The 24,997-nt window shown below is 43.7% G+C and overlaps 1 protein-coding gene across 7 annotated transcripts in view; it reads right to left on the bottom strand.

The window, feature by feature from the left end:
• Positions 1-24,997, bottom strand: part of TDRD9 (tudor domain containing 9) — a 107,559-nt gene that overhangs the window by 7,533 nt on the left and 75,029 nt on the right. For 5 of the 7 annotated variants that reach the window (XM_077910766.1, XM_077910768.1, XM_077910763.1 and 2 more), the window contains 12 exons: positions 24,675-24,775; positions 21,381-21,554; positions 18,375-18,486; positions 17,030-17,242; positions 16,663-16,752; positions 15,534-15,794; positions 14,487-14,642; positions 13,708-13,778; positions 12,175-12,284; positions 11,548-11,644; positions 4,774-4,912; positions 580-698 (listed from right to left, as the gene is read on the bottom strand). In XM_077910766.1, the coding sequence (XP_077766892.1) occupies positions 580-698; positions 4,774-4,912; positions 11,548-11,644; positions 12,175-12,284; positions 13,708-13,778; positions 14,487-14,642; positions 15,534-15,794; positions 16,663-16,752; positions 17,030-17,242; positions 18,375-18,486; positions 21,381-21,554; positions 24,675-24,775 (1,643 nt within the window). Of the gene's footprint in view, positions 1-579; positions 699-4,773; positions 4,913-11,547; positions 11,645-12,174; positions 12,285-13,707; positions 13,779-14,486; positions 14,670-15,533; positions 15,795-16,662; positions 16,753-17,029; positions 17,243-18,374; positions 18,487-21,380; positions 21,555-24,674; positions 24,776-24,997 lie in introns of those variants that run through there. The other 2 variants (XM_077910767.1, XM_077910769.1) reach the window with 2 other exon arrangements.

The raw sequence follows: 24,997 nt of genomic DNA, 5'->3' as shown, positions 1-24,997 counted from the left end.
ATTCAGTTTTTAAATATCTGAGTGAAATTTTGAGGATGACAGGAATGCTGGAAAAACCAAGTCATGGTCAGGGTTATTAGCACAACTGTACAAATGTAATATAGTCATTGAAGTGTCACCCTCCCCGCCCCACGCCTCCCTATGGCCTAGTCAGAACATGGTCACCCTTGCTGACAGTGGCTATAAGGAGCTAGAAAGGATCATCGGTCACACTGGTGGTCCTTGTTTGCCCAAGGCAGTGAGTGTCCTGTGCCATAAGGACTGAAGTTGTGTTGGCCAAGTAGCATCTGACCTCCTGATGACATTCCACACCTTCCCATGTGGATTTTGGGTGGATTTCTTTTAGTTTTACATAAGCATTTTTTAATGTTTTCTAGCATTGTTTCTGATCTGGGTGCCAGTCCCTTAGGCAAATACCCTGAGATGGCCTGAGCACTTTATGAGTGTCAAACTTCACAAAGTTCACAGAAAAAATATTTTTATGTAAAAAAGTGAAGAGAGAAAACTAAAATTAGCCTTTCTCACAATTGCTAAGGCAGCTTTGTATATTTAATACCTTTTTAAAAGTGTACAACTTACCCTAGAAGTTTCTGACGAGCATTATCCTGTAACTGTGCAATTCTTTCCGGCCCAAGAAACTTCGATCCATTTGGTCCATCACACACTAGCTTGTTAATAGCAGCCCTGAGAATATTAATCTGTAAACAAATAGCAACATAAATATTCATATGGTTCTACTATAACTGAATTTCATTCTACATTAAAAATAATTCATTAGCATTCAGAGTTGTTCATATTCTTTTTAATATTTATTTATTGATCGAGAGAACGAGTGAGCACACAGAGCAAGAGTGAACGGGGGGAGGTGCAGAGTGAGACAGAGAATCTCAGGCAGACTCTGTGCTGAGCACGGAGCCCAATGTGGGGCTTGATCTCATAACCCTAAGATCATGACCTAAACTGAAATCAAGAGTTGGGACACTCAACCAACTGAGCCACCCACGTGCCCCCAGAATTCATGTTCTCACAACTATGTCAATATGGTTTCTGGAGCAAATTATTAAAACAACACAACATCAATAACCACTACTGTAATTTAAGAAACAGTAACAAAAGAAAAAATTAAAAATCAGCAAGAAAAGGCTCAGATTTTTCAGTCTAATCACACTTATTAAATTCACAAGGTCACACGGCTCAACATCTACCTATATCATATGGATTCTTCTTGCTTTGCAATGTTTATACTGAAGCCCTAGAAATAATCTCACCCCCAGAGGTATGACAAGCCATGTTCTACCAGTCTCTGTCATGGTTTTATAATAAAACTTTCCATTCTGACTAACTGGAGATCTACAGCAGAGCTGCACAGACAGACAATGAAATGCGCCCCCAGCCCAGCCAGCGAGCGCCTCACGCTCACAGCTCGCAAGTCCCACTGAGAAGCTGACTCGGAGCATTACTATTAAAGCCCAGGCTCCCTCTAGACTGACCAGATTCCTCTTGTCCTTTCTCTGTCCCTGCACCTGTGTCATGACTCCCCAGTGTCCTCTGATCTAGAGGTTTCTTAGCCTTTTCTTGTTTTTCAAGACCCCGACTGTTCTCTAAAGAGTTCTGGGCAGGTCTTTCATGGGATGTCCCTGGTTTGGGCTTGTGTGACATTTTGCCATGATTAGACTGAGGTGATGGACTCTGGAGAGGAACACCCAAAGGTGAGGTACCTTCTTATATCATCACACTAGGGCATGGGTGCCATCACCATAATAGGTCACTGGGATGTCGGCCTTGAGCACTTTGCTGAGGTGGTGCCTGCTGGGGTTTCACACTGCAGAGTCTCTCCTCCCCTCCCCTCCTTTTCTGCTTGGAAGTACATCCCTAAGTCCAGTCTACTCTCTGGGGACACATTAAGGTCCACTCCCTGGAGGAAGGTGTCTACAGGTACTATTGCCAATTCCTCTGTATGCAAGATCTCTTACTCCTCGTTTATATCCTTATGGACACACAGATAATCATCTGGCAGTGAGTTTTAATCCAATACATTTATTTTGTTGCTTTGGCCCGTAGGAGCCCTTTCAGTTGGCCCACGTGTCCCCCTGACATGCCCCCAACCTTTTGTTGTCCGAGCACTTCTTTACTTCCTGGCACTACAAAAAGCTCTAAGGCTCATCCCTTATTTTCCCTGCTCCAACCCTAGAGAAGTCACTTCCCAAGGAGCCCTGGTTCCCTTTCCTGGAAAATCCTATCCAAAACCAGTCTGGGCACCAGGTTTGAGGGGTCATTAGGGCATCATGGCTATGGGGTGTCATGGTTTATCAGCCCTCACAGAGCTAGGTATCAGATGTATATGAAGCCACCACCACATACACACACAATATGCATCCATGCACGTGTAAGTTAAACATGATTTCACACTGATGAATGTCTGGCTCCTCGTGTGTCCCAGAGTCCAATCCGGCCCTCCTGTCCTGTCTGGAACTCCTCTGTCCAATGAGAAACCTGGCTCCCTCATCCAGGGAGCTGCCTGTTCAACACCCCCAGTACCATGTAAACCAGTTCCAGAGCAAAGCAGCCAGACCACGGAGGGAACAGTGTTTATGTGCAGCTGCTTTCAGGTGGCAGCCTTATAGGTTCCAGTCAAAGCACTGCCTTCCAAAGCTCCTTTCCTCCTCAGTGCAATCACCCATCGTGTGTGTGTCTCAAATGCATACCTGAGCACGCCCCTCCTTTATGAGGAGTGTTCTGTGGGTTAAAAGGCACATGGAGTCGTGCATCCAGCTCCAAGCATCCACAAAGCAGCCCCTCTGCTTGCAATAACTGCCAATCTGCTCTCTGACCTATGGCCTAGCCTTCCCCAGAATATGTCGTATGAAGGGGATCATACATAGACTCCAAGTCCTGGCTCCTCCACCATGGAGACACACAGCCAACACCTACTCATATCGCATGAATCAATTCTCTCCTCCTTTTGTACTGCTGAAGAATGCCCCACTGCATGACCATTGCATGGTTTCTTCAAGCATTCCCCTATTGGACTTCTTGAACATCTTGATTGCTTCAAGTTTCCAGCAGTTATGAATTATGAATGAAGCAATTAGCATTCATCTACAGATTTTATGTAAGTGTTCAAATCTCTTACATAAATACTTAGGGGTGGGATTCTTGGATATTACGGTAGATGTGTTCAACTTTTAAGAATATTGTCTCCCAAAACAGGAGTTCCATTCTGCATTTCTACCTGCACTGAACAGTTTCTGTTGCTCCACGTCCTCTCCAGCATTCTTTACTGTCAGGTTTGAGTCAGTCATCGTAATAGGCACACACAGGAAGGTCACTGTGGTTTTGTTTTTGTTTTTTTTTTTTTAAGATTTTATTTATTCATGAGACACACACAGAGAGAGAGGCAGAGACATAGGCAGAGGGAGAAGCAGGCTCTATGCAGGAAGCCCGATAGGGGACTCGATCCCAGGCCCTGGGATCACGCCCTGAGCCAAAGCCAGATGCTCAACTGCTGAGCCACCCAGAGGTCCCGGTCATCATGGTCTTAATGTCCATTTCCTAATGAACAGGAACAGTTGAGCATCTGTGTTTACTGCTGTCCATAGTTTCATGTAGTTACTTTTTAAAATTACCAGGTCTTAAGAGTACCTTACATATTATGGGTCTTTTATCACATAAATAATTCACAAGTACTTTCTTCTGTGCATAGTCTTGTCCTCTCATCCTCTTAGCAGGGTCTTTGGCAGATCAAAGTTTTTAATTTTGACAAAGTCCAGCTTCTCAATTTTTTTAACAGACTGTGCTTTTGATGTTGCATTTACAAACTCACTGCCAAACCATAGGTCATACAGATTTTCTCCTATACTTCTTAAAATTTTATCATTTTACATTTTACCATTAGGCATATGATCTAAGGAGTATTTTTAAGTCCAAAAGCACCTCTAAATGAAAGAGCAGTTAAATGAATAAGACGAAACGCTGACAACTGGTAACAGCAAGGCCTCGGGGACAAGTCAAGCTTGGCACTGCTCACCTTACTACCTCCTTTTCCCCACCCCCTTTGACGAAGTGATGCCAACTTCGTCTACTTTATGCAACTTCTGAAAAGAAAGAGGAGACAGGTACCCTACAGCAGTGCTGCTCAAACCATCTGTGGTGAAGGACCAGCTTTATTTCTCACTTTGTATAATGCAATGAAACTGAATAACTGAATAACTGCAACATATAAAAGTAAAATCATACAAAATAAAAGCCCCAACTTTTCATTATTAGATTTAAAAACCATGAAATTACTTTGTCGAATTGCTCCCTAACTTTCTAAGTGCTTCATCCTAACGGCTCCAGAGTATCTGCTGAGCAGGTACATCTGTGTCTGTAAACAGAATGAGGCCGACCAGGACTTGGCTTCCTTGCTTCCCACCAAGAACCAGCAAGACGTGTAGCTTGTCTTAACCTGGAAGGAGACCTGGACAGAGATTCACAGCAGTCCTTCTGCCCTGGCGTTTACTTTCACTGCCCAGAAAAGCTTACTGTGTCAGGATATCCCACAGGAGTAATTCTGAGAGCACCATCCCTGATGGTGATCCCACTAACAGGAAGCTACTTCATACAGACAAGGTGAATAAAACAGGCAGGTTAAGGTAAAGTGAGCATTTCCAGGACCAGAGGTGTATGTCTGTATTTAAAGCACCACATCAGACACCACGCTCACTGCCAAGCGGGTGTGTAGACCAACCAGGAGAGACAGCTACTACAGCGTGATGGACACACCAGTCTTACCTCTACAATATCCTCCACGTTGAACTGAACGTCAAACGCTAGCTCGATGTCATGCTCTGGCAGTATAGGAGCCCCTGTAGTTGGATTCCACCCCAAACCACAAAGGACTCCTGTATAGCATTTTCCATCCCGATCAACCCTAAATGAAAAATTTTTTAAAGAGTTAATATTTCAAAATTATTAAACTCCTATTTTAATGTCAAAGGAACTGGCCAGGGCAGCCCGGGTGGCTCAGCGATTTAGCGACGCTTTTGGCCCACGGCATGATCCTGGAGACCCAGGATCGAGTACCCCGTCAGGCTCCCTGCATGAGCCTGCTTCTCTCTCTGCCTGTGCCTCTGCCTCTGCCTCTCCCTCTCCTTCTGTGTCTCTCATGAATAAATAAAATCTTAAAAAAAAAAAAAGAAAGAAATGGGTAAAGGAACTGGCCAATATAATAATCTGAAGTTTTGCCAACCCGAGTACAGCAACTAATCTCATTTTTGCATTTGCTCTTCCAGTTTTTATACTGGAAAGCATAGAGTATACGTAGTTATAAGGACAGTAAGTATGTTTATTAATCCCTCACTTAGGTTTCTATTCTCACTGCAGCAGATAACATAAAGAATATTTTATCACATTCAGTTTTTTTCCCTACCTTTGAATTCTTCCCATGGGTTAAATTCTTATTAGTGAGGTTTCTGCAGAAAAGGTTATACACATATATTTATGGCTTGTGAAAGAAGTCTAGCACTTAAGTAAAAGCTTACAAGATGTTTGTCCCACCTTCCTATCCTAAAACAGCCGTATGCACAATACAAATCATTACATCCTCATTTGACCAGAAACTGCCCACTACGCCCCTCCAGTATGTGTCCTGTACCTTCCATATTCAAAGTTTTCCTAAATCTGATGATCCTCTTCATCTAGGTTGCCACCTGCCTGGCCCAAACAACTGCCACTTCTTGCCTGGACTCCTCTTCCCCACACCTACTCCTGCTTCTTCAAGTCTGGTTCCCATGCAGCAGAGAGTGTTAATTAGCTTTTCAAAACAAATCCAGTCATCTTACCCCCTTGCTTAAGGGCTTCCAGTGGTTTCCTGTGGCATTTTGAGCAAAACCTGAGCCTAACTCTGAGCCAGAGTGTGCATTCTCTGCTTTGCTTCCCCATGTCATCTCAAACCACATTCTCCCTGCCCCCCACCCACATCAGGCTCCAGCTCCTCTGGCTGCTCCTGTCAGGCTCCTCCAGGGGGAACTCTTCCTCTCTTGACATGCCCCCAGAGGCTCCTTCTCCTGTCCTAGGTGGTAGTTTGAATACCACCAGCACCATAGCCCAGACAGGTTCAACAAATAATTATAAAATGAATGAACAGTTATTAACACTTAATACCTTTTAAAACATTTGGCTCATTTTCTTTGACTCTTAACTCAGACCTTTTCCCACAATCCAGATCAATAAAGTTTTGATGAAAATAATCTAGACAAAAACAGAGCTTTTTTCTTAGTTCCAGAGACAGACATACACACACAAACACACAGACTTCCTTTTACTTCAATGAAAATGAAAGAGAATCCCACTTTAAGTCAAAGAAGAGAGAGCCGGAATTGAGACTTATAAATTAGGTACTGAGCATCTACTTTACAGAACAGTCATCAAAATGTCTCTTTAAATAGTTCATTCCCCACATTATTTTTAATAGAATGTAATTTACTATTATTTCAATTCATATAAAATATTTCCAGAAAAGCAGTAGCAGCCCTAGGCCACCAACAGTAAAACTAATAATGGCTTTTCATCAGGTTAATAAAGTGTCACATCACCTCCACCTCACTAACGGCTGTGACACTGACACAAGTCCCTCACATGTACTAACAAATGTTCATCAACAAGGACAGTCCCACTGTCCTTGCACTGACCCACACCAGAGTAGTAACTCCCTCCTCATTGGCTCTAAACCTTCGATCAATAAAGGTAACCAAAGCACTGGCTTTGAATCATTTCTGGGGATCTTACAAACTTATGTGAACCTACTAGTAATTAGGACCACAGAAATATTTTTACTTCCTTTATAATACATATTTTAAACTCAGATGGAGAACTGCCAAAATCAGGGAACAATAGCAAGCGTGTTCCATGAAGATACAGCCAAGGGCCTGCTGGAGACATAATTCATTCTGAGACAACTTACATAAAGGAACTCAAGTTTATAGAAGCTGACAACTGTTATGCTTGCAAGAGCTAACATCTCCAGACAATTATGTTCAAAATAAATACAACAAAAGAACAACCTGTACTGCAAGCTAATATTCTAGAACTCCCTCCATGAGCCAAAGAAGGGAATGTATTTCCTCAAAAGTTAGTCAACCTGACACTTCCATATAAAAAGTTCTGTTAAACATTCTGCAGTGTGCATTCTTATGAACCTGCAAGGTTCAGCTGACCCTGGACAACATGGGTTTAAAGTGTGCAGTTCCAGTTACATGTGAATTCTTTTCAATGAATACATTGGAAAATTTTTTGGAGATCTGTTGAAAAAATATTTTTCTCTAGGTCGCTTGATTTCAAGAACATGGTATAGCATACATGTAACATAGAAAATACAGTTATCAGAAAGGCTTCCCTTCAACAGCAAGCTATGTTGTTTAAGGGACAATTGCATTTGTTAAAAATCTACAGACACTTCCAAATCCTGGTGAGGCTACTCCCCAGGAAGGACCTTCTGCTTCCTTCCACTTCCCAGTGATGCTGCCAGGAACAAGAGTAGGATGGACACTACCATCTGCAGAGTGCCGCCCAGGCCCCATATGCCATGCTGAGAGCACTCTACATCTCAGGGACCACCCCCCCCCCCCACAACAAACCCATGAGCTCACAACAGCCCTTTTTTACCACGAGGGAAACCTCAGAGTCTGGAGACCCTGCCCCAGGCCTGGAAGCATGTGGGAAGCCAGAGAGAAAGCCTAGGTCCACCTGCCACCACAGCCTTCCCACTAGACCTCAGAGTGCCTCCTCTCACCACACATTCCAATCACATCACACTCCCAATACTTAAAGACACCTTTGCTTTATTCTCAAGTTTTTTAAAGCTTTTTAAAAACATGACTTAGGGCAGCCCCCGTGGCTCAGAGGTTTAGCGCTGCCTTCAGCCCAGGGCATGATCCTGGAGACCCGGGATCAAGTCCCATGTCGGGCTCCCTGTGTGGAGCCTGCTTCTCCCTCTGCCTGTGTCTGTGCCTCTCTCTCTGTGTGTCTCTCATGAATAAATAAATAAGAACTTAAAAAAAAAAAACATGACTTAGATCAATATTCTTTTAATTATAAAAACAGTACATGATCACACCATAAACAATTCAGACAATACATCACTGTACAGAAAGAGGCATATTGTACAGACAGTGAGGTCCATCGCTCCCATCCAACGTGCTGTTCTTACAACAGAAAGCTGACACTTTCCAGTGAGAAGTGGGGTCCTGCACCATGCGCTTGAGTGTGACTGTGGCACTTCTGTGTCTGGTCATGAAGGGGACACAGCTTCTACCCAGCTCTCTCAGGATGCTGACCTTTAGCACCAGGCATCACGCTGTGAGAAGCCCCACTGAGCCCACACAAACAGCACAGAGGAGGTCCTCGTGAACAGACACTGAGGCCTCCGGCCCCCGGCCAGAATCAGTCACCAGACATGTGAGCAGAGAGGCTGAGGCGTGATTTCCACCCCTCAGCCGTCGGGGTCTCCTGCCGAAGACCCAGATGCCAGGGAGCAGTGACAAGCTGTCCAGGCTGGGCCTTGTCTGAGTCCCTCCCACAGTACCAAGAGGGCTGCTGGGGGTAACTATCATGCAGCCATAGAAACTAGAACGAACAGTAACAAAGTCAAAGTTCCCTTTTAACCCACTCCCATTAGTTTTTAAGTTTGCCCAGTGGATACTGTTGTTGTTTCAGAAGGCTGGAGCGCTGCCCTGAGGAAGGTGCCATAACACTAGGCCGAGACCACTCGTGGTGCCCTCCCACTAGCCATGAGACCCGGTGGCAAGACCCCAGCAGGGAGATAAGGGTGGCACCATGGCACCACACTGAGAACGCCCTAGCCCATCTTCGCTGCCCTTCCTGTAACACTAGGCTCACTGCTATGGTGTATTTCACCCTCGCCAGGAGAATAGTACAGAGGACACCACAGTGGACGTGAACAGACAATTCAGGGAAGCACACAGGGGGGAAGGGGCTGCAGGAACAACAGGAGAAGCGAAGCCCACCTGGGACAGGGATGCTGAAGGGCAGCTCCAGGCAAGGGGGACAGGAAACCCACACCCTTCTTGGGGGCAGAGCCACCAAGGCCCAGTCACTGGGCTGGCTGAAAGCAAAGGGAGGTGGCAGGAAGCCCAGAGGAGGGGCTGGGGCCGGGAGCAGAGCAGCGGCTGATCAGTACTAGGTACCCAGGTACCAGATGCAACCGGACAGTGGCCTCTCCTGGCTCTCTGCTTGCTAGCAGAGATAACCACCCCCCACTCCCTGCCAGTGTGCTGGAGGTAGCAAAATTTCCCTCTGGTCTTCAATTTCCCATCATTTTTGACAGGACAGTGATAGAGCTGAACCAGAGGACATGCACTCTGTGCTGGGACAGCTGCTGGCCAGCTACAACTGTCCCAGAGCCACACCCAGGAGGCAGCAAGACTCAGAGACCCACAGCAGCCACTCTGCCCTGAAGGGCCACCAGGCCCTGGGCCTCAGGTGAGAGGAACGAGCTTGCCTACATTAAACCCCCTTTCCCTCCAAAGCTCTGCAAAAAATGGTTCCTACTGACTCATCAAATTAAAAAAAGCTTACTCAGAGGTAGGCTCCATCTTTCCCTCCTTGGGACCACCTAGCTGAGCCTGTGCATCTGGTCATCAAGTATCACCCACATGGTCACAGAAACTAGCCCATGCTGACATCTTTAAACTAAACTCAATACAGAGTATCAGCTATGTGCAAACCACTACATATTGTTTACAACCTTCTTCTAGTAATTTAATTTTTCTTCTAGAAAGATGGTATTTTATTTTTCTAAAGATTGTATCCATGTAGGGACACCTGGAGGGCTCAGTAGTTGAGTGCCTGCCTTCGGCTCAGGGCATGATCGTGGGGTCCTGGGATCAAGTCCTACATCAGGCTCCCTGCAGGGAGCCTGCCTCTCTCTATGTCTCTACCTCTCTCTGTGTGTCTCTCATGAATAAATAAATAAAATCATTAAAAAATGTATTTGAGAGAGAGAGAGCATGAGCAGGGAGCAGGGAGATGAAGAAACAGGCTCCCTGCTGAACAAGAAGCAGACAATCGGGCTCAATCCCAGGACCAAGACGTGAGTCTAACGCAAATGCCCAACCCATCGAGCCACTTAGATGCCCCCCAAAGGTGGTATTTTAAATACCAATCACCTCCATGTTTCCTTAAGTATCTCTGTAACATCATCACTTTCTACTTTGGCGATTTTAAAAATAATATGCCGTTGTCACACACACTCTCCAAAAAAGATCGTATTTAACAGAAAAGTCCAAGCAAGACTTGGTCTAGTGAGAGAGGCAAGGAGAGGATCAGGAGCAGTCAGTGAGGAACTTCCGTGTGCACGTTCAGTTGCCTCCTGACTTCCACACAGTGGCATTCTTCCTGATTAGATAACCACATATCAGGCATTGTTCTTAAAAGGTCTGTCTCCCCTGGGAGGACTCAGAAGCTACCCTATTCTTCAAGATTATTTCCTACATTATTTTGGCAAAATGAGAGAAAAGTCCAATTCCAACATTTAAAGGCATATTAAATCCTTTCAGGACAAGAGGGAGTCATAAACAAATGCATATATAAATATAATAGGGCAGTGTTTATAACAGCTATTTTACATCCACTCAGTGGTATACGATGCAATTATGAAAACAAGTATTTACAAAGATATCATAACAATATGAAAATGCATTTATGGAAAAGATACAGTATGAGGAAAACCTAAAAAATGTTTTGTTAAAAAATATACATAATAATTCTGAAAATACTTTAAATGTTTAAAAATGATCACAATACTTTCTTCCCATTCAGCTTTTTCCGGATTTTTCTAAGTAGTACATACAGAATCATTTCCTACTTGGAAAACCACCACTATCAGAGACTGTGCTAGTGGGCTCTGCAGAGGCACATGCTGAGGGGCTGAGCAAGCAGGGTTGTGGGGGGGGGGGTAGGGTGGTAGGTGCCAGCACCCCAGCCAGCTGTGTATCTCCTTGGGGCATGAGGCCTTCCCCAAGACCAGACCTTGTTTCTCTGCAGCTGCCACCCCTCTGCAGAGGCCCACCAGTGCTTCCCTGGTGATAATGCTCTGCACGCATGAGCTGTCAAATAAAAACCATATGACGCAGCTGTCCCCATTGTAAGGATGACCATATGACTGACAAGGTGTCCTGCAGACCACCCACAGCAAGGAAAGAAAGAGTAACCTTGGCAGCCCCTTAACAGAACAGCCATCAGCACATTTATCCTTACTTTCTTTTTCCAGCCCCGCTTTTCCTCAGGCTCCCACGAGATACTATCTATATCTGTGCAAGCTCCCTGAGCTCCTTCTTGCACGATGTCCAAGTGTAGGTGGCGGTGATGGCAAAGCCACCTCAATCACACTGGAGCACCAGGATGATCAACAAGCAGCCCGACGTGCCACAGCCAGGTGCCCTTGCATGCATTTCCTCTCCCAAAAGAGGAAGGCGGAGAGGTGCCCGCTCCTCCCACCTATGTTCTCAGTTCACAAAGCCTGGACAGAATGGATAAACATGCCCACACCTTAACTCCATCACTGGTGCAAACAGTGCACTGAGGAGAGCAGGGAGGCCAGGAACATGCGGCATCAGAGAGGTCTCTCTCAGCAGCATGGTGGACCCTGTCGGACAGTCAACAAAAGGGATGTCAAGCACAGACTTCACTCTACAGAACGTCCCATTTGCCCCCCCGCACAAACTTCATCCCCTCATCCACGGAGTCCATCCCTGCGGGCACGCTTCCACAGCAAAGTGCCCCCTGGAGTCCCACCCCACAGAGCCCTGCAGCATCTGCCTGGTTAGCATGCTGCACCCTTCATCCTGTGGGGGACAATGTTTGTGTCGTTACTCTTCTCCCTCTCATCATGCTATCGAGTTTATCCCAGGGCCAAGAAGCTAGATTTGTTCTACTTGGTAAATAAGCATGATGGAATGAATGAATGATCCATCAAGAAATCAACACCCACACCCCATACAAAAGGAAACGTGGTATGCTCCATTTCTTAAACTTGCATCAGCCAATGCAGTCAGAAAACAGCCTGAAATTATAGCAAGGGCACATACTTGCTCACTAATTATAGGCTAAAACATTCTTAGTAACGGAGGAGAGGGAGGGGATAGAGCAGACAAGAGAACACAGCCCTTGGCTCACCAGTTGCATTGACAGAAAGGGAAGCTGCAACCAGCATCCTCTGGTGAAGGTCTTCAGGGGCATCGCTGATGATAACAGAGTTGATGCTTTCCTTCTCGATCCAAACGCATCTGAAAGGGGCATCAGCAGCAGATGGAAGCTGATCCACCCAGTAGGCAATGTGCTATGTCCAACCCCCCAACTAACCCACCTCAAAGACAAGGTCAAACACGCAAGCGCAGTGCTCACAGGTGAAAGCTGCTTAACATCCTGCTGTCCTTGCCTCTTCTTTCCGTCTGGGACCACCACCTCTCCACCTTCCTCCTGTCTCTCCCACCCCCAGGCCTCGAGTACCACCTGCACGCTGACAAGGCCCAAATCACTACCTCTGCCCCAGACTTCGTGTCCTGTAACCCCAACTTCAGGCCACTACCTACCCCCAGAAGGGCATCCTTCATTCTTCCCCTTCCCATATCACCAACCCTTAGCACATGCCAATCTGTTGATTCCACACCCAAAGCTCGCATAAAGCAGTCTGTTTCCACACCTCCTGCCATGGACTCACGGTGGTCCACAATGTCCCCAGCCAGGATTACAGCAATAACCAGCCTCAGAAGTATGCTCCTACCCAAGTATCCTTCTACTCCCAAACCCAATGCATTCTTCAGACTGGGTTCTGCATGCCTTAAAGTGCCTACAGACCACCTGTAAATCTTATGAAAATGCAGGCCCTCACAAAAGGTTCAGGTGGGGCCTGAGCTCTGTTTCTGACAGGTTCTAAGAGGTGCCTATTCTAGACGGTTTGCATTGTAGCCCAAGGATTGTTTCAAATGAACATAAGGCTTTCCAATTGTGTTCAGATGAAGTCTGGATCTTGCTTATGAAGCTCGCCCCATATGCCACAGCTCTGAAGCCCCTCTGCTTCCCACCCACTCTCCAACCTCACTCCGCTTATTCGGAAGCACAAAGTCAAACTGAAGCTGAGCGCTCACACTGAGGAATGCCCTCCAGCTAGCCTTCACCTCCCCACTCACTGACCTTAGCCAACTCCTCTGCATCCCTCACATCTTGGTCTCTCTGGAAACCTCTAAGGCCGTTCATGGGAGCCCTTCAAGATGCTTTCAACATGTTCTACAGCCCCTTTCATAATGTGCAAAAGCCTCATCAACCCTTCTTCTGAGGATTTGTTTGTCCTTGCATACCATCCCCACCGGACGCACAATTTTTGGGATCACAATGATTTTGTTCACTCTTTTCCCTCCAACCATACACTGTTCCCAGAACACAGCAAGCATTCACAGGGTTGCTGAATGACAATTATAATAAAAACAGAAAACACAAAGCCCTTTTTGGAAGACGTTCAAGACTGTCTCATGCAGAATGGCTTCCACGTAAGAGAGAAAGAAGACTTCAGATCTGGAGCTAAGGGAGGAATGAAAAGGAACTGGAAAAGAGAACAGCCCAACAGTTTAAAGAAAGATTAGTTTCTGATAAGCTCTGTAAAAAAAGCAGCAGTGTACAAAGAAATCCATGAGGAACCTAAGTTAATCATACCTGAACTTGGATATTCTGGTCAAACTATGACACTTCAGTTCATAAGGGTTAAAAGGCCCGTGAAGTATCGCCTGTAGATACAAAATATGCAAAATGCTAGCAATAGGCAAGTTATCACTTAATATGCATTTTTTAAAAATCCAAAAGTCAGCTCAAGTTTTGAAACAGAAAACAGCTTCACCTTAGTTATAATATCTTTAAGATGCAGTGGGGGGAAAATGCCTTATGGTGCTTTCTCTGGGACACAGTGATTCTTTCAATGGCTTCACTAACATTCCTCCACAGATATACTTTGGCCAAAAAAAGGAAATACTACCCAATACTTTAGTAAAAAATATTACTCTTTCAACTGCATCAGACTAAACTAACGGAGTAGGGAGGCTGAGAGCATGCGGCCGTGGGCTGGGGCACCCAGGGGTGGGGCATGCGGCAGCCCCTTCTCGGAAACAGGCAGGTGCACCAACTCCAGTGCCCACCAGGGTTGGGGCACCTCTGCGGTGGGCCTGGTTCTCTATAGCACACACATGGCTTCAACTGGGTATAAATAAGCATCAGTTGCCTTAAAAAGATTGGGTTAGATAAAGAACTAGTCCGAGCATTTCCCTACACTAGACCCCAGGTTCTGCCCTTACTAATACAGGCACCACTGTGAAAAAAAAGTACCAATGTTGAAAACCAGGAAAGAAAAACCCATCATGACTACTGGCTATGACTCAGCATGTAAGTGTACAACGATTTTAAGTTTTAAACTGTATTTTAAAACAACTCCTATAAGTTACCTTGCAGTTGGGGGGACCTAGTTTATTAGAAGAGAAGCTCTCTAACAAAACCCGGATCAGGTACTTTTCATCATCCTTCACGGGAGATGACACAGTGATGTCTGCCATGTTTTGTATGGACTTGGAGAAGAGACCCTTGAGAGCTTCGTGGCTTTGCTAAGCAGAATAAGGAAAGTTCATTTGCTGAAAGGAAAAACTGTATTAAAAGCACTTAATTCCAGGCTAACCAAAGTATTTTAGGGGTATGATTAGTAGGTCACTAAGGTCAGGGAAAATTCTATCAAGCACATACACCTTAAAATTCAAACAAAGGAAGACAGGACTCATTTAAGGTTCATCAGCCTTTACTACCTTTCAGTCAGAAAACTGACAAGAAACAGTGAGAAACAGTTCTTAAAAAGAACTTCTGCACACAAAACTTCTACTCCACACCAGAAACACTACCAGAATCCCAAAAAGGTTTCTCACACATGGAAATACAAAGTCCAGCGGACTTTGGCACTGCCATTCTGTTGCTGGTTTCCCCTTTCCCGAATCCCAGCCCCCTTCAATGTCAGCAGAAATTACAGACGGAAAATAAATGGCCTTCAACATTTGACTCAAATGTGGCATCTCTGAAACCTTCAGACAAAGAAAAACAGCTTCACAATTGATTTTGAAAGAAATAGTTGAAAGTCATTTTGAAATATCTGAAATACTTGAAACAAGTATTTTATTAATTGCTTTCATTAGGGAGCTAAATCCTTGAATCCATTACAGAAAAAACAACTCCCCAGAGAACATTTCTACATCTAATTTTTATTCCAGGAAGAAAAAAATAGCCTAAAGAAGGAAACTAACAAAAGTTAACAGCCAGTTACCATAATTTAGTGTCAAAGAAACCTAGAAGACATTTAAAATGGTACCAGACACTACACCTAGCTATATTCATCCCTCAGTGAGAGGAAAACAGCACCCCGCTTCTCTGCTGCCTCCCCACACCAAACACCACCCCCCCATGTACACATGGCCACATGCGCTCCAACAAGGACAGATGAAGGTGCATACTTTGGACTCATAGGGCTCCTCGGCGAGCTCCGCGTAGCCTTCCTTGATGAGGATGTCTCTCACGTTGACAGTGTCCTGGACCCCCGCATACCGGTACACATCCACATGCAGGACACTGTGCACCACAGAGAAGACCCTGACGAGGAGAGCACAGCCACTCACCAGGGAGGCGAACCGCTGGCTGGCCCCACCGCTCCAGTGCTCACCACATATGAGAGACTTTGCAGAGGGGCGCATTTTGCAAATCTTAAATTCCAACGCCTACAGGACAGAAAAAGATGGCTGAACCAGCTTTATAAATGAGTAGAACACTCCAAATACTGCTGAAATGTGGCCCAGAACATGGATTTTCACCAATGTGCTCATAAAAATCCTATTAAAAACAATTCTGGTCTATTAACAGATGAATGTATAAGGAAGACGCAATGTATACACACAGTGGAATATTACTCAGCCATCAGGAAGGATGTGATCTTGCCATTTGCAACAACATGGATGAAACTAGAGAATGTTATGCTAAGTGAAATAAGTCTGAGAAAGACAAATACCTATTATTTACCTTATTTGTGGAATCTAAAAAACAAAAGAACAAACAAACAAGCAGCTATGCCTGTGTGAGCAGACCATAAGGTATATAGTTGTGGAATCACTATGCTGTACATCTGAAACGATCATATTTTGTGTCAACTACACTTCAACAGAAATAAATAAGTAAATGATTATATACAGTAAAAAAAAAAAACTGGGGGGGGGGTTCACAAACAAAGTGAGGATTTCATAGGTAAAGAAATCTGATGTTGCCTTTCAACCCAAAGTCTGGAATGCCTCTGGATACACACAGGTACATCTAGCTCACCAAAGTTCTAGCTGTTTGCAACAAAACCAAAAACATCAGAAATAGTTTTCAAAATTAATTGAGTTAAACAGCTAACTTTTTGCGAAGTGTGAAACCTTCCGTATATTTTAACTCTGCATATAATACTGACAAATCTATCGGAAAAAAAGCAGATAAATTTGGCCTGTGTGACCAAGCAAGTCCCTTCCCACTCTGGGACCCGGACCCTCTCTGTGGGCTGAGGGTAGACCATGTGACCTCTAAATTCACACCATAGGAGCTTCTCTGCCTTACCTGAAATGGGAGTTCAAGAAGTTGATAAGGAATCTCCATTAAAAGATCCAGGTCGACATGAGATCTATTGCCATAGTCCACGAAGAACACCTAGAGAATGGGCAAGAACACACTTTCATACAGGGTCAGACATTGAGTGCCACCTGGCCAGTGACCACACAAGGATCTACTCTAGCTCCAGAATCCAGCAGTCTTATGACTGGAACTTAAATCCACAATCACTGAGGTACATAACTTTTTACAAGGCTACTTTTTGAACTGAAATGATTTTACATTTAATTTCCACTTAAAATTAGAATACGCTTTCTATAAACTGCTACAAGTTTGTCTCATTTCCTTTTTAGTGATTAGTTATAGAAAAACATACCTCAGCAGAATTTCCAGAAACATAAAGGATTTGAGCTCTAAAGTAGCTTTCTTTATCAAAATCAGCAAAAGGAGCCAGACAGACCAAGTCTGGATGTGGGTGGACAGGCAAGGGTACTAATTTCAGTTGGTTTATTTCAGCAGTAAGCTTTTTCAGAATCTCGGAGTTTTTTTCATCAATCCTATATCCCCAAAAGTGTCCCACTTCAACAACCTGAAAAAGGAAAAAGAGCAAAGACTAAATTTTAAAATGATTTCTATAAAAAGGTTCTCATAAGTTCACACTGCAGGGCCAACATTCAATACTACACTTCCTAAACTGGATCCCTGGACCTTGAGTAATTCTCTAGGCTTTTAACAGGTGCTTACAAACAAGGGGGTTCCCTGGCCACCCGCCGAGGAAACGTGTGTCCCAGAGCCCTCTCTTGGTTAGCTCACTAACACCTGAAAGGCTCTAGAGGGCACAGAAGACCGGGACTGTTTCCCCATGATGGGCCCAGAGTCCTTAAGCCCAGCCCACAAAGTGCAGGCAGCTCAAGGGTAGCAAGGGCAGGTGTGGTGTGAGCAGACAGCCCCTGGAAGAGCAGTGACAAGTGGGAGGAGGAGTAGGTGTTCCATGGAAAAGGGCCTCACGGAGCATCTCCCACTCATCCTGCCAGGCCACTCCACGGACCCACAATGGCTGCAGCTTCTCAGTCAGCCTGGAGCCTAGGCGTCTGTGTGAAGTCTCCTGGTGAGTGCAGTCACAGATCTACCAGGAAGCAGGTATGTATTTTCACTGAAATTTTATTTGAAGTAAAAACCACACCTTACACAGTATTGATGCTGATGCCAACTTTGTTGACATAAACTGAATTACACAGCCATGTACCACTATGACAATTAACGTGTTCACATGTATCATGTTCCTGAAATTACTGTTATAGCATTTTAAACAGTACATAGTCTTTTAAAAATTACACTTTGATTCCAGAAGAAGTTGTGTTTCATTTTGTTTACAGCCACATTTCAATTTAACATAACAGTAATTCAAGCCCATGTTGCTAGATCACTAAGTGTATAGGCTGTGTTACCTGTGTGTGTGTACATGTACTATTTCACATTTATAGCATGACAATTCTAGGTTAAGAAGACAGAAAAGGGGACGCCTGGGGGGGCTCAGCAGTTAAGTGTCTGCCTTCAGCTCAGGGTGTGATATTGGGGTCCCAGGATTGAGTCTCACATCGGGCTCCCTGCATGGAGCCTGCTTCTCTCTCTGCCTGTGTCTCTGCCTCTCTCTGTGGCTCTCATGAATTAAAAAAAAAAAAAAAAAGAAAAGCGCTAGTGATTCAACCGCACCATCTTACCTCTGTGACATCAACTGTTAGGAGGAGATCTGTAATTGTCTGAGATGGGTCTAATGTGTTAAATGAGACTTGCATAGGATCTACTGTCTGCTTCTGGAAGTCCACATTCACCCTACGTAACATGATTTAAAATAAGTAAATAAATGTCAGATATTACAGAGAAAACATGTTTATATATGTGAAGTTACCGCCCCAACTATTCTACTGTTTATACAAAAAAAAAAAAAAAATTCTGACGGGATGAGCACTGGGTGTTATTCTTTATGTTGGCAAATTGAACACCAATAAAAAATATATTTATAAAAAAAATTTCAATAAAATGCCAAACCCAGAGATGACTAATTTGATTTTATCTAAAATTGGAGTTTCCAATGGCTTCCTGAATGCCCTAGAGGGCTGTGCACCCCAATAGTTACACACTACCCTTAAAAAATATATTCTAAAGGTCAAGACTCTTACAGAAAACTTACTTTTAAGGATATACATTCTAAATCTAAGACCTGCAATGTTTCCTAATTTCTGGTTTTAGAGGTGAGTGACCTTGACCTTTCCTAAGTACCAGAATCCATGCCTGGTTCAATTCTGTTACAAACACATACATGATTTTCTAATAAACCAAGGACCTATCCTTCATCTCTTAGAACGGTAAGACAGTAAATGCTGAAGTTTGAGAATATGAAATATAAATTTGACAAAAATAAAATGTCCCTTTCCTAATAGGTTTTTATTTCTAAGATGAAGAGGAAGAATCATACAAGAGATCTTGACCCAACTCTCTCCCCAACTTTTTTTTTTTAAGATTTTATTTATTTATTCATGAGAGACACAGAGAGACAGAGGCAGAGACACAGGCAGAGGGAGAAGCAGGCTCCATGCAGGGAGCCCGACATGGGATTCGATCCTGGGACTCTAGGATCACGCCCTGGACCGAAGGCAGGTGCTAAACCGCTGAGCCACCCAGGGATCCCTTTCCCCAACTTTCAAACCCATTTATGACTAAGAGTGACTCAGGCAAAGTTCCTAGAAAAGATCTTCCATGGGTTACAGATCCCCAAAGTCTCAGAATTCAAAACCTCCCCCACAAGAGGATACTTGATGGGACAGATCTCCCTTTCTCACCAATTCCCCAAATTCCTGTCCAATTCCTCGCAGAATTAAAAACATCACAAATAAGAAATGATGATTGAGAATTCCTACACACAGTACTCAGAGAGTGTGACCCAAAGGCAAAGGCATCTGTTACAAATCCTGAAGGGTGATTTAATCTGGTCCAAGAGAAGAAAACCCACACACACACACACACAAAAAAAAAAAAAAAAGAAAAAAAAAGAAAACCCACACACCCAACAGCAGCTGCCAAATGGTGAATGTCACTACTCAGCCCTCTGTTCCTCAGCAAGGAAGGGGCAGCTGTGCTGACCAGCACCCAGGCACTCCCACCTGCATCTCTGTTTTGTCCCACTGTCTGCTCTGCTGAGAACAGAGAATACTCTACTATGCTTAAATGGAGGAAATGAGGAACTCTAAGAATGAAGAAAGGTAACTAATATTACGTCCAATCCCTATTATTTAAACTGAGAATTACTTACATGATTCCACTCAATCTTCTCAACAACCTTGTAAAATACCATATCTATTAAACAGACACAATAGAAAAGAAGATTTTGTAATGGGCAAAAGACCGGATACAGATTCCTCTGAAGAAGATACACAAAAGGCCAATGAGTACATGAAAAGGTGTTCAACATCCCTAGTCATCAGAGAAATGCAAATAAGAACCACAGCAAGGTAATAGCTCATGCCTGTCAGAGTGGTCATCACCAAAAACACAAATGTTGAGGTGGATGTAGAAGAAAAGGAAACCCCTGTGTGCTGGTGGGATTGTAAACTGGTACAGCCACTATGGAACACAGTATGGATGACCCCCCAAAAAATCAAAAAGAGAACCACCATATGATGCAGCAATTCCACAAAAACACTACCTCAAAAAGTATCTGCATCCCTGTGTTCAGAGCAGCATATGTACTAGAGCCTAGACATGGAAACAACTTAAGTGTCCATCACTGGATGAATACATAAAGAAGTTGTGGTATATATACCCAGTGGAATATTCAGCCATAAAAAAACACGGAAATCCTACCATGGACAGATCTCAAAGGCATTATGCTAAGTGAAATAAGTCAGAAAGAGAAAGACAAACACTGTACAGTCTCACTCACATGCAGAATCTATTTAAAAAAAACTCATAGAAAAAGAGATCAGACTTGTTATTATGAGAGGCATAGGGTAGGGGAACGAGGATGAGGCATTGGAGGAAGATGGTCAAAAGATACAAATTTCTGGGACACCTAGGTGGCTCAGTGGTTGAGCATCTGCCTTTGACTCAGGTTGTGATCCTCGGGTCCTGGGATCAAGGCCTGCATTGGGCTCCGCACAGGGAGCCTGCTGCTCCCTCTGCCTATGTCTCTGCCTCTCTCTGTGTGCCTCTCATGAATAAATAAATAAAATCTTTTAAAAAAAATACAAACTTCCAGTATTCAGCTTCTGGAGCTGCAACATAGTCCCTACCACTACCACTATACAATAAGGCATACAGGAAAATGGTTAGAACAACGGATCCTAAGAGTCCTCATCAAAAGAAGAAATTTTTGTTCTTTACTTTTTATTGTATCTCTACGAGAAGAATGATGTTAGCTGAATGTACTGTGGTAGTCCTTTCACAGCATAGGAAAATCAAACCGTCATGCTGAACGCCTTAGACTTACACAGTGATGTATGGCAATTATTTTGTATTAAAACTGGAAAAAAGACATGAATTAAAGCGCTGAGGTTCAGAGAGATCAAGTGATGTATGCAAATACACACAGCCAGGAGATGAGGAAACCAGGACTCTGGCTGCAAAGCCAGTGCTCCTAATGTGAGCTTAAGCAAGATTCATTTAAATGCAGTCTCTGAAACTGTAAAAGCAGGTGGACAGAGTTCTAACGGACCGCCTTCTGAAAATACCTGGTGCTCCTAAGCTTTGAGACAGCCCCTCCTTGCACCTTCCCTTCAATCTCCTCTGCAGAGTGGACATTCAGTTCAAGGGAGACTTTCAGCTGAGACATCTTAATTGCCATATACACTGCTGGGAGAGTTTTGAACCTCTCCGTTGGATTACGTGAAAATTCCACAAAGGCTCTGCTCCACAAATATAAGGAAAAAAATTAGTCTATAGGCATCTGAAAAAAAGAACCAAGTGCATATTAATTTCTGCCAAGATTAGATAGAAATTTTTAGTTCCACCTCCCCTTGAAATATCAGTAACTCTTCATTCTATAATTAACCAAAAAGTGTTTACTTAAATGAAAATTATTCACTTAAGAGAAGTAAAAATCCCAATGATGTACCATTAAAAACCAGGTATCAACCGTATATATTACGTAGATAACGCAGAGCAAACACCAAGCACAGATGAAATTTTTAGCTACTAAATCTTAATTCTCAAAATGAACACAGAATGACAACTTCTTAAGTTTTGGGGTTGTTTTTTTTTTTCTATTTTACCATAAAACAAAACACAGATAAGAGAAAATCACACAATGAGTAGGTCAGGGATCTCCCTCCACAAACACTATCCATATTTACCACCTAGTCATGCTAATGAACATCCCACACTACCAGCCCCTCTCCCATCTCTGGGTGCTCCTCCATCCCGGTCTCTGGAGGATGAGAACCAAGCATGCACTAAGGGTGTCTGCTGAGCATTTCTTGGTATCAAGAAATAAAGCTTCAAGTTCACATTTGCTTGTACATGAATACCCCTGGGTCAACACATACTCATGCATACAGACCTATAACTCCTACAAATACTGTCATGGAAAGGTGTAACTGAGCCCTGGAAAGGACACAGCCAGTGAAGAGCATCAAGCAGAAAGGAGAGTTAGTCCCTAACTCCGCCAGCCTATTCAGTGTGCATCCCTGTGCCAAGCCCCTCTGTGGCCTGAGTTTGCTGTCCTTGGACAGCTGGCTCTCCTCTACCCTCCAGCCTCCTCATCTGCCTCCTGGTGGACTCACTGCTGAGCACGCACAGCCTCTCCCTCCCCTACAGCCTATGCCAATTCGCTCACCCCTTGTCCTGTCACCCCTTCCCCTAGAGGGCTCCTAAGTCCCTCCTCAGAAGCAGTTTCTTTTACACTTGAGACCACACTTCTATGATGCTCATCTTGCAGTGGGATTCTGAACTCCCACTTGTGGGACCCTGACCCACCCCCCTCCTGCCAGGATCCGCTCCTCACAGCCCTTCTTTGGTCAATGGTGTTTGAAAGACCTTCCCACCTGGCCCCCCCTTTTCTTTGTCCTATACATGCAATCAACAGCCAAACCCAAGAGAGCTTCTGTCTCACGTGTTGTCTTTGTTTCAAACGTTACCTCTAGTTTAGGTAACTACAAAGACCCCTCTTTCACCATTCCCTGACCAAAGCCTACAAAACACTGCAGCTCAGAACAGTCAGGAGTCTCTTGCATGCCCATCTACTCATGTTCATACTGGTCAGGCAGCCACAAAGGACCATCCAGAGCACCGCACCTGGCCTCCTGGCACACGCAAATCTGACACAAAGTCAGCTGCTGGCAAAGCGGCCTCCAGCTGTGCCTCACACACACCCCACAGTCTCCAAAGTCCCATCTGGGCTTACACTGGGCTCCTACTGGAGCAGCAACCCCATCCTGCCCCACCAGCCAGCTCCACCGCCCACCTCAAACTCCTCCCTCAGAAAGTCCCAAGTGAACATTACTACTCCTAAGGCCCAGAAAGAAGGTCTTCTGACCACCTGGGCTTCTCCCATGACATTTCACAACAGGCGAATGTCTACAGAACTCCACAAAGAGGATGAAAGATTCATATGAGGGGAAACCGTGTGCCTATGTACTTACTACCTGTGCTCAGATGCCCTTCACACCCGACATGGGTTCCTCACTAAACTAGGCCCTGCGTGATCCCAGAAGGAATATGGCTTTTACCCTTTAAAATAGCGATTCATGTCATCCTCTGCCTTTAAACACTTGATACATAAGAACTGCCTATAAACAGAAGAAAATACATACTTCTCCAAGTAACTGATATGACATTGCTATGTGACTAAAAAGCCAGAAATACAAGAAATCATGTAGGATTAAAATACCTTTAAAGAAAAGCTCAGACACAAAGAATATGAAACACACAGAATCCAACCCAGTGATAAAGACTAGTGAGAGCCCAGACTGTAGGCCACTCAACCCATCAAAGAAAGCCCACCCATAACTGGAACCTCAGTCAAGGCAAATGGACTTCCAGTATTCAAGAAAGAGAGCTTCACTGTGTGATGCCAGTTTTAAAGAAGTGATTTTGTAAATGTGATTAAGAATTTTAGTGTAATTTGTATTAGAATATTTAAAAAGGCTTAAGATGTTATAAGTTTAATTAATAAAATCTGTAATGGTTGTTAAAAGAACTCAGACTTCGTTAGGGGTATGAATTTGTCATGTGAGGTATTTACATGCTTACAGAGAAAATCAATGTTAATCATAGGAATAGAACTTGAAATGTTTAAGGGAATTAATCCAAATTGAAAAGGAACTAAATATGCTCAACATGGGTTACTGGACATCAGTCAAAGAAAGAGTAGAAGTATTTCTTGTTCACTAGATTTACAAAGCTTTATAAATGAAATACAATTTACAAAACACCAGAAAAAATTTCTAATTTTAAAACTAAAAGTCAACTTAAAACTGTAAATAGTCTTTTCTGCATATTAACAGTCCCTCTTGGAAATAAAAACTCAAAATGATACTTCAAAAACACACCGTATCTCATTTTCTATATCTGCAACTAAAATAAGGTAAAATGTAACTGAGTTTTTGCAGTTATTTGTCTTTCAAAAATATTTGGAACATCTATGTTCTAAATAATTACAAGCAGATAAACCATACTCTGGGGCATCTTTGTGGCCTACAAAGTGACATATCACTAGGGACACCCCGTGAAAAACCATGGACTGGCACACACTCCAAGCACCTGTCACAACACTGCACGGCACGGAGCTTTCTTGGTATCAGACCACCAACCTCCCAGCTTAGCTCCTATAGGAGCTCACTTGGTTGAAAAAGATAAATCACTACTGCTAACAAGATAACCAAAGCTGCATTCCAAGGCAATGTGGAGCAGCCCAAATAGACACCCATTTCCATATGCACTCAGCTGTAAGAATTTAGTTCCTGCAAATACCAAACACACTATGGCTCTTTCGTAACTGCAGTTAATTACAGAAATACACAACTTACTTTGCACCATCAAATACAATGGATTTGACTTGACCACACTGTCGAAAGAGAGACTGTAGTTGTTTATAGTAGAGAAATCCATAGGGAGGAATGTGTTTCAACTGTAACACATAATGCAGTACTCATCAGAGCAGACATCAAAGTTAACAGAACAGTAATAATATTCATAAGCTAAAGCTATTATTTTAGTTCACAAATACATAATTCACTGCTTTAACCATAAAGTGTAGGTTCTATGGATAGATAGGTTTCATGAATAATGACTTTTACATTATAACTAAATTTTAATAATATACATTACATATGAGATAATTCTTTGTTAA

This window comes from Canis aureus, chromosome 9 (assembly GCF_053574225.1).
Source record: "Canis aureus isolate CA01 chromosome 9, VMU_Caureus_v.1.0, whole genome shotgun sequence".
NCBI classification, from domain to species: Eukaryota; Metazoa; Chordata; class Mammalia; order Carnivora; family Canidae; genus Canis; species Canis aureus.
Note: the sequence above shows the minus strand (reverse complement) of the source record. Positions and strands in the feature narration are given on the sequence as shown.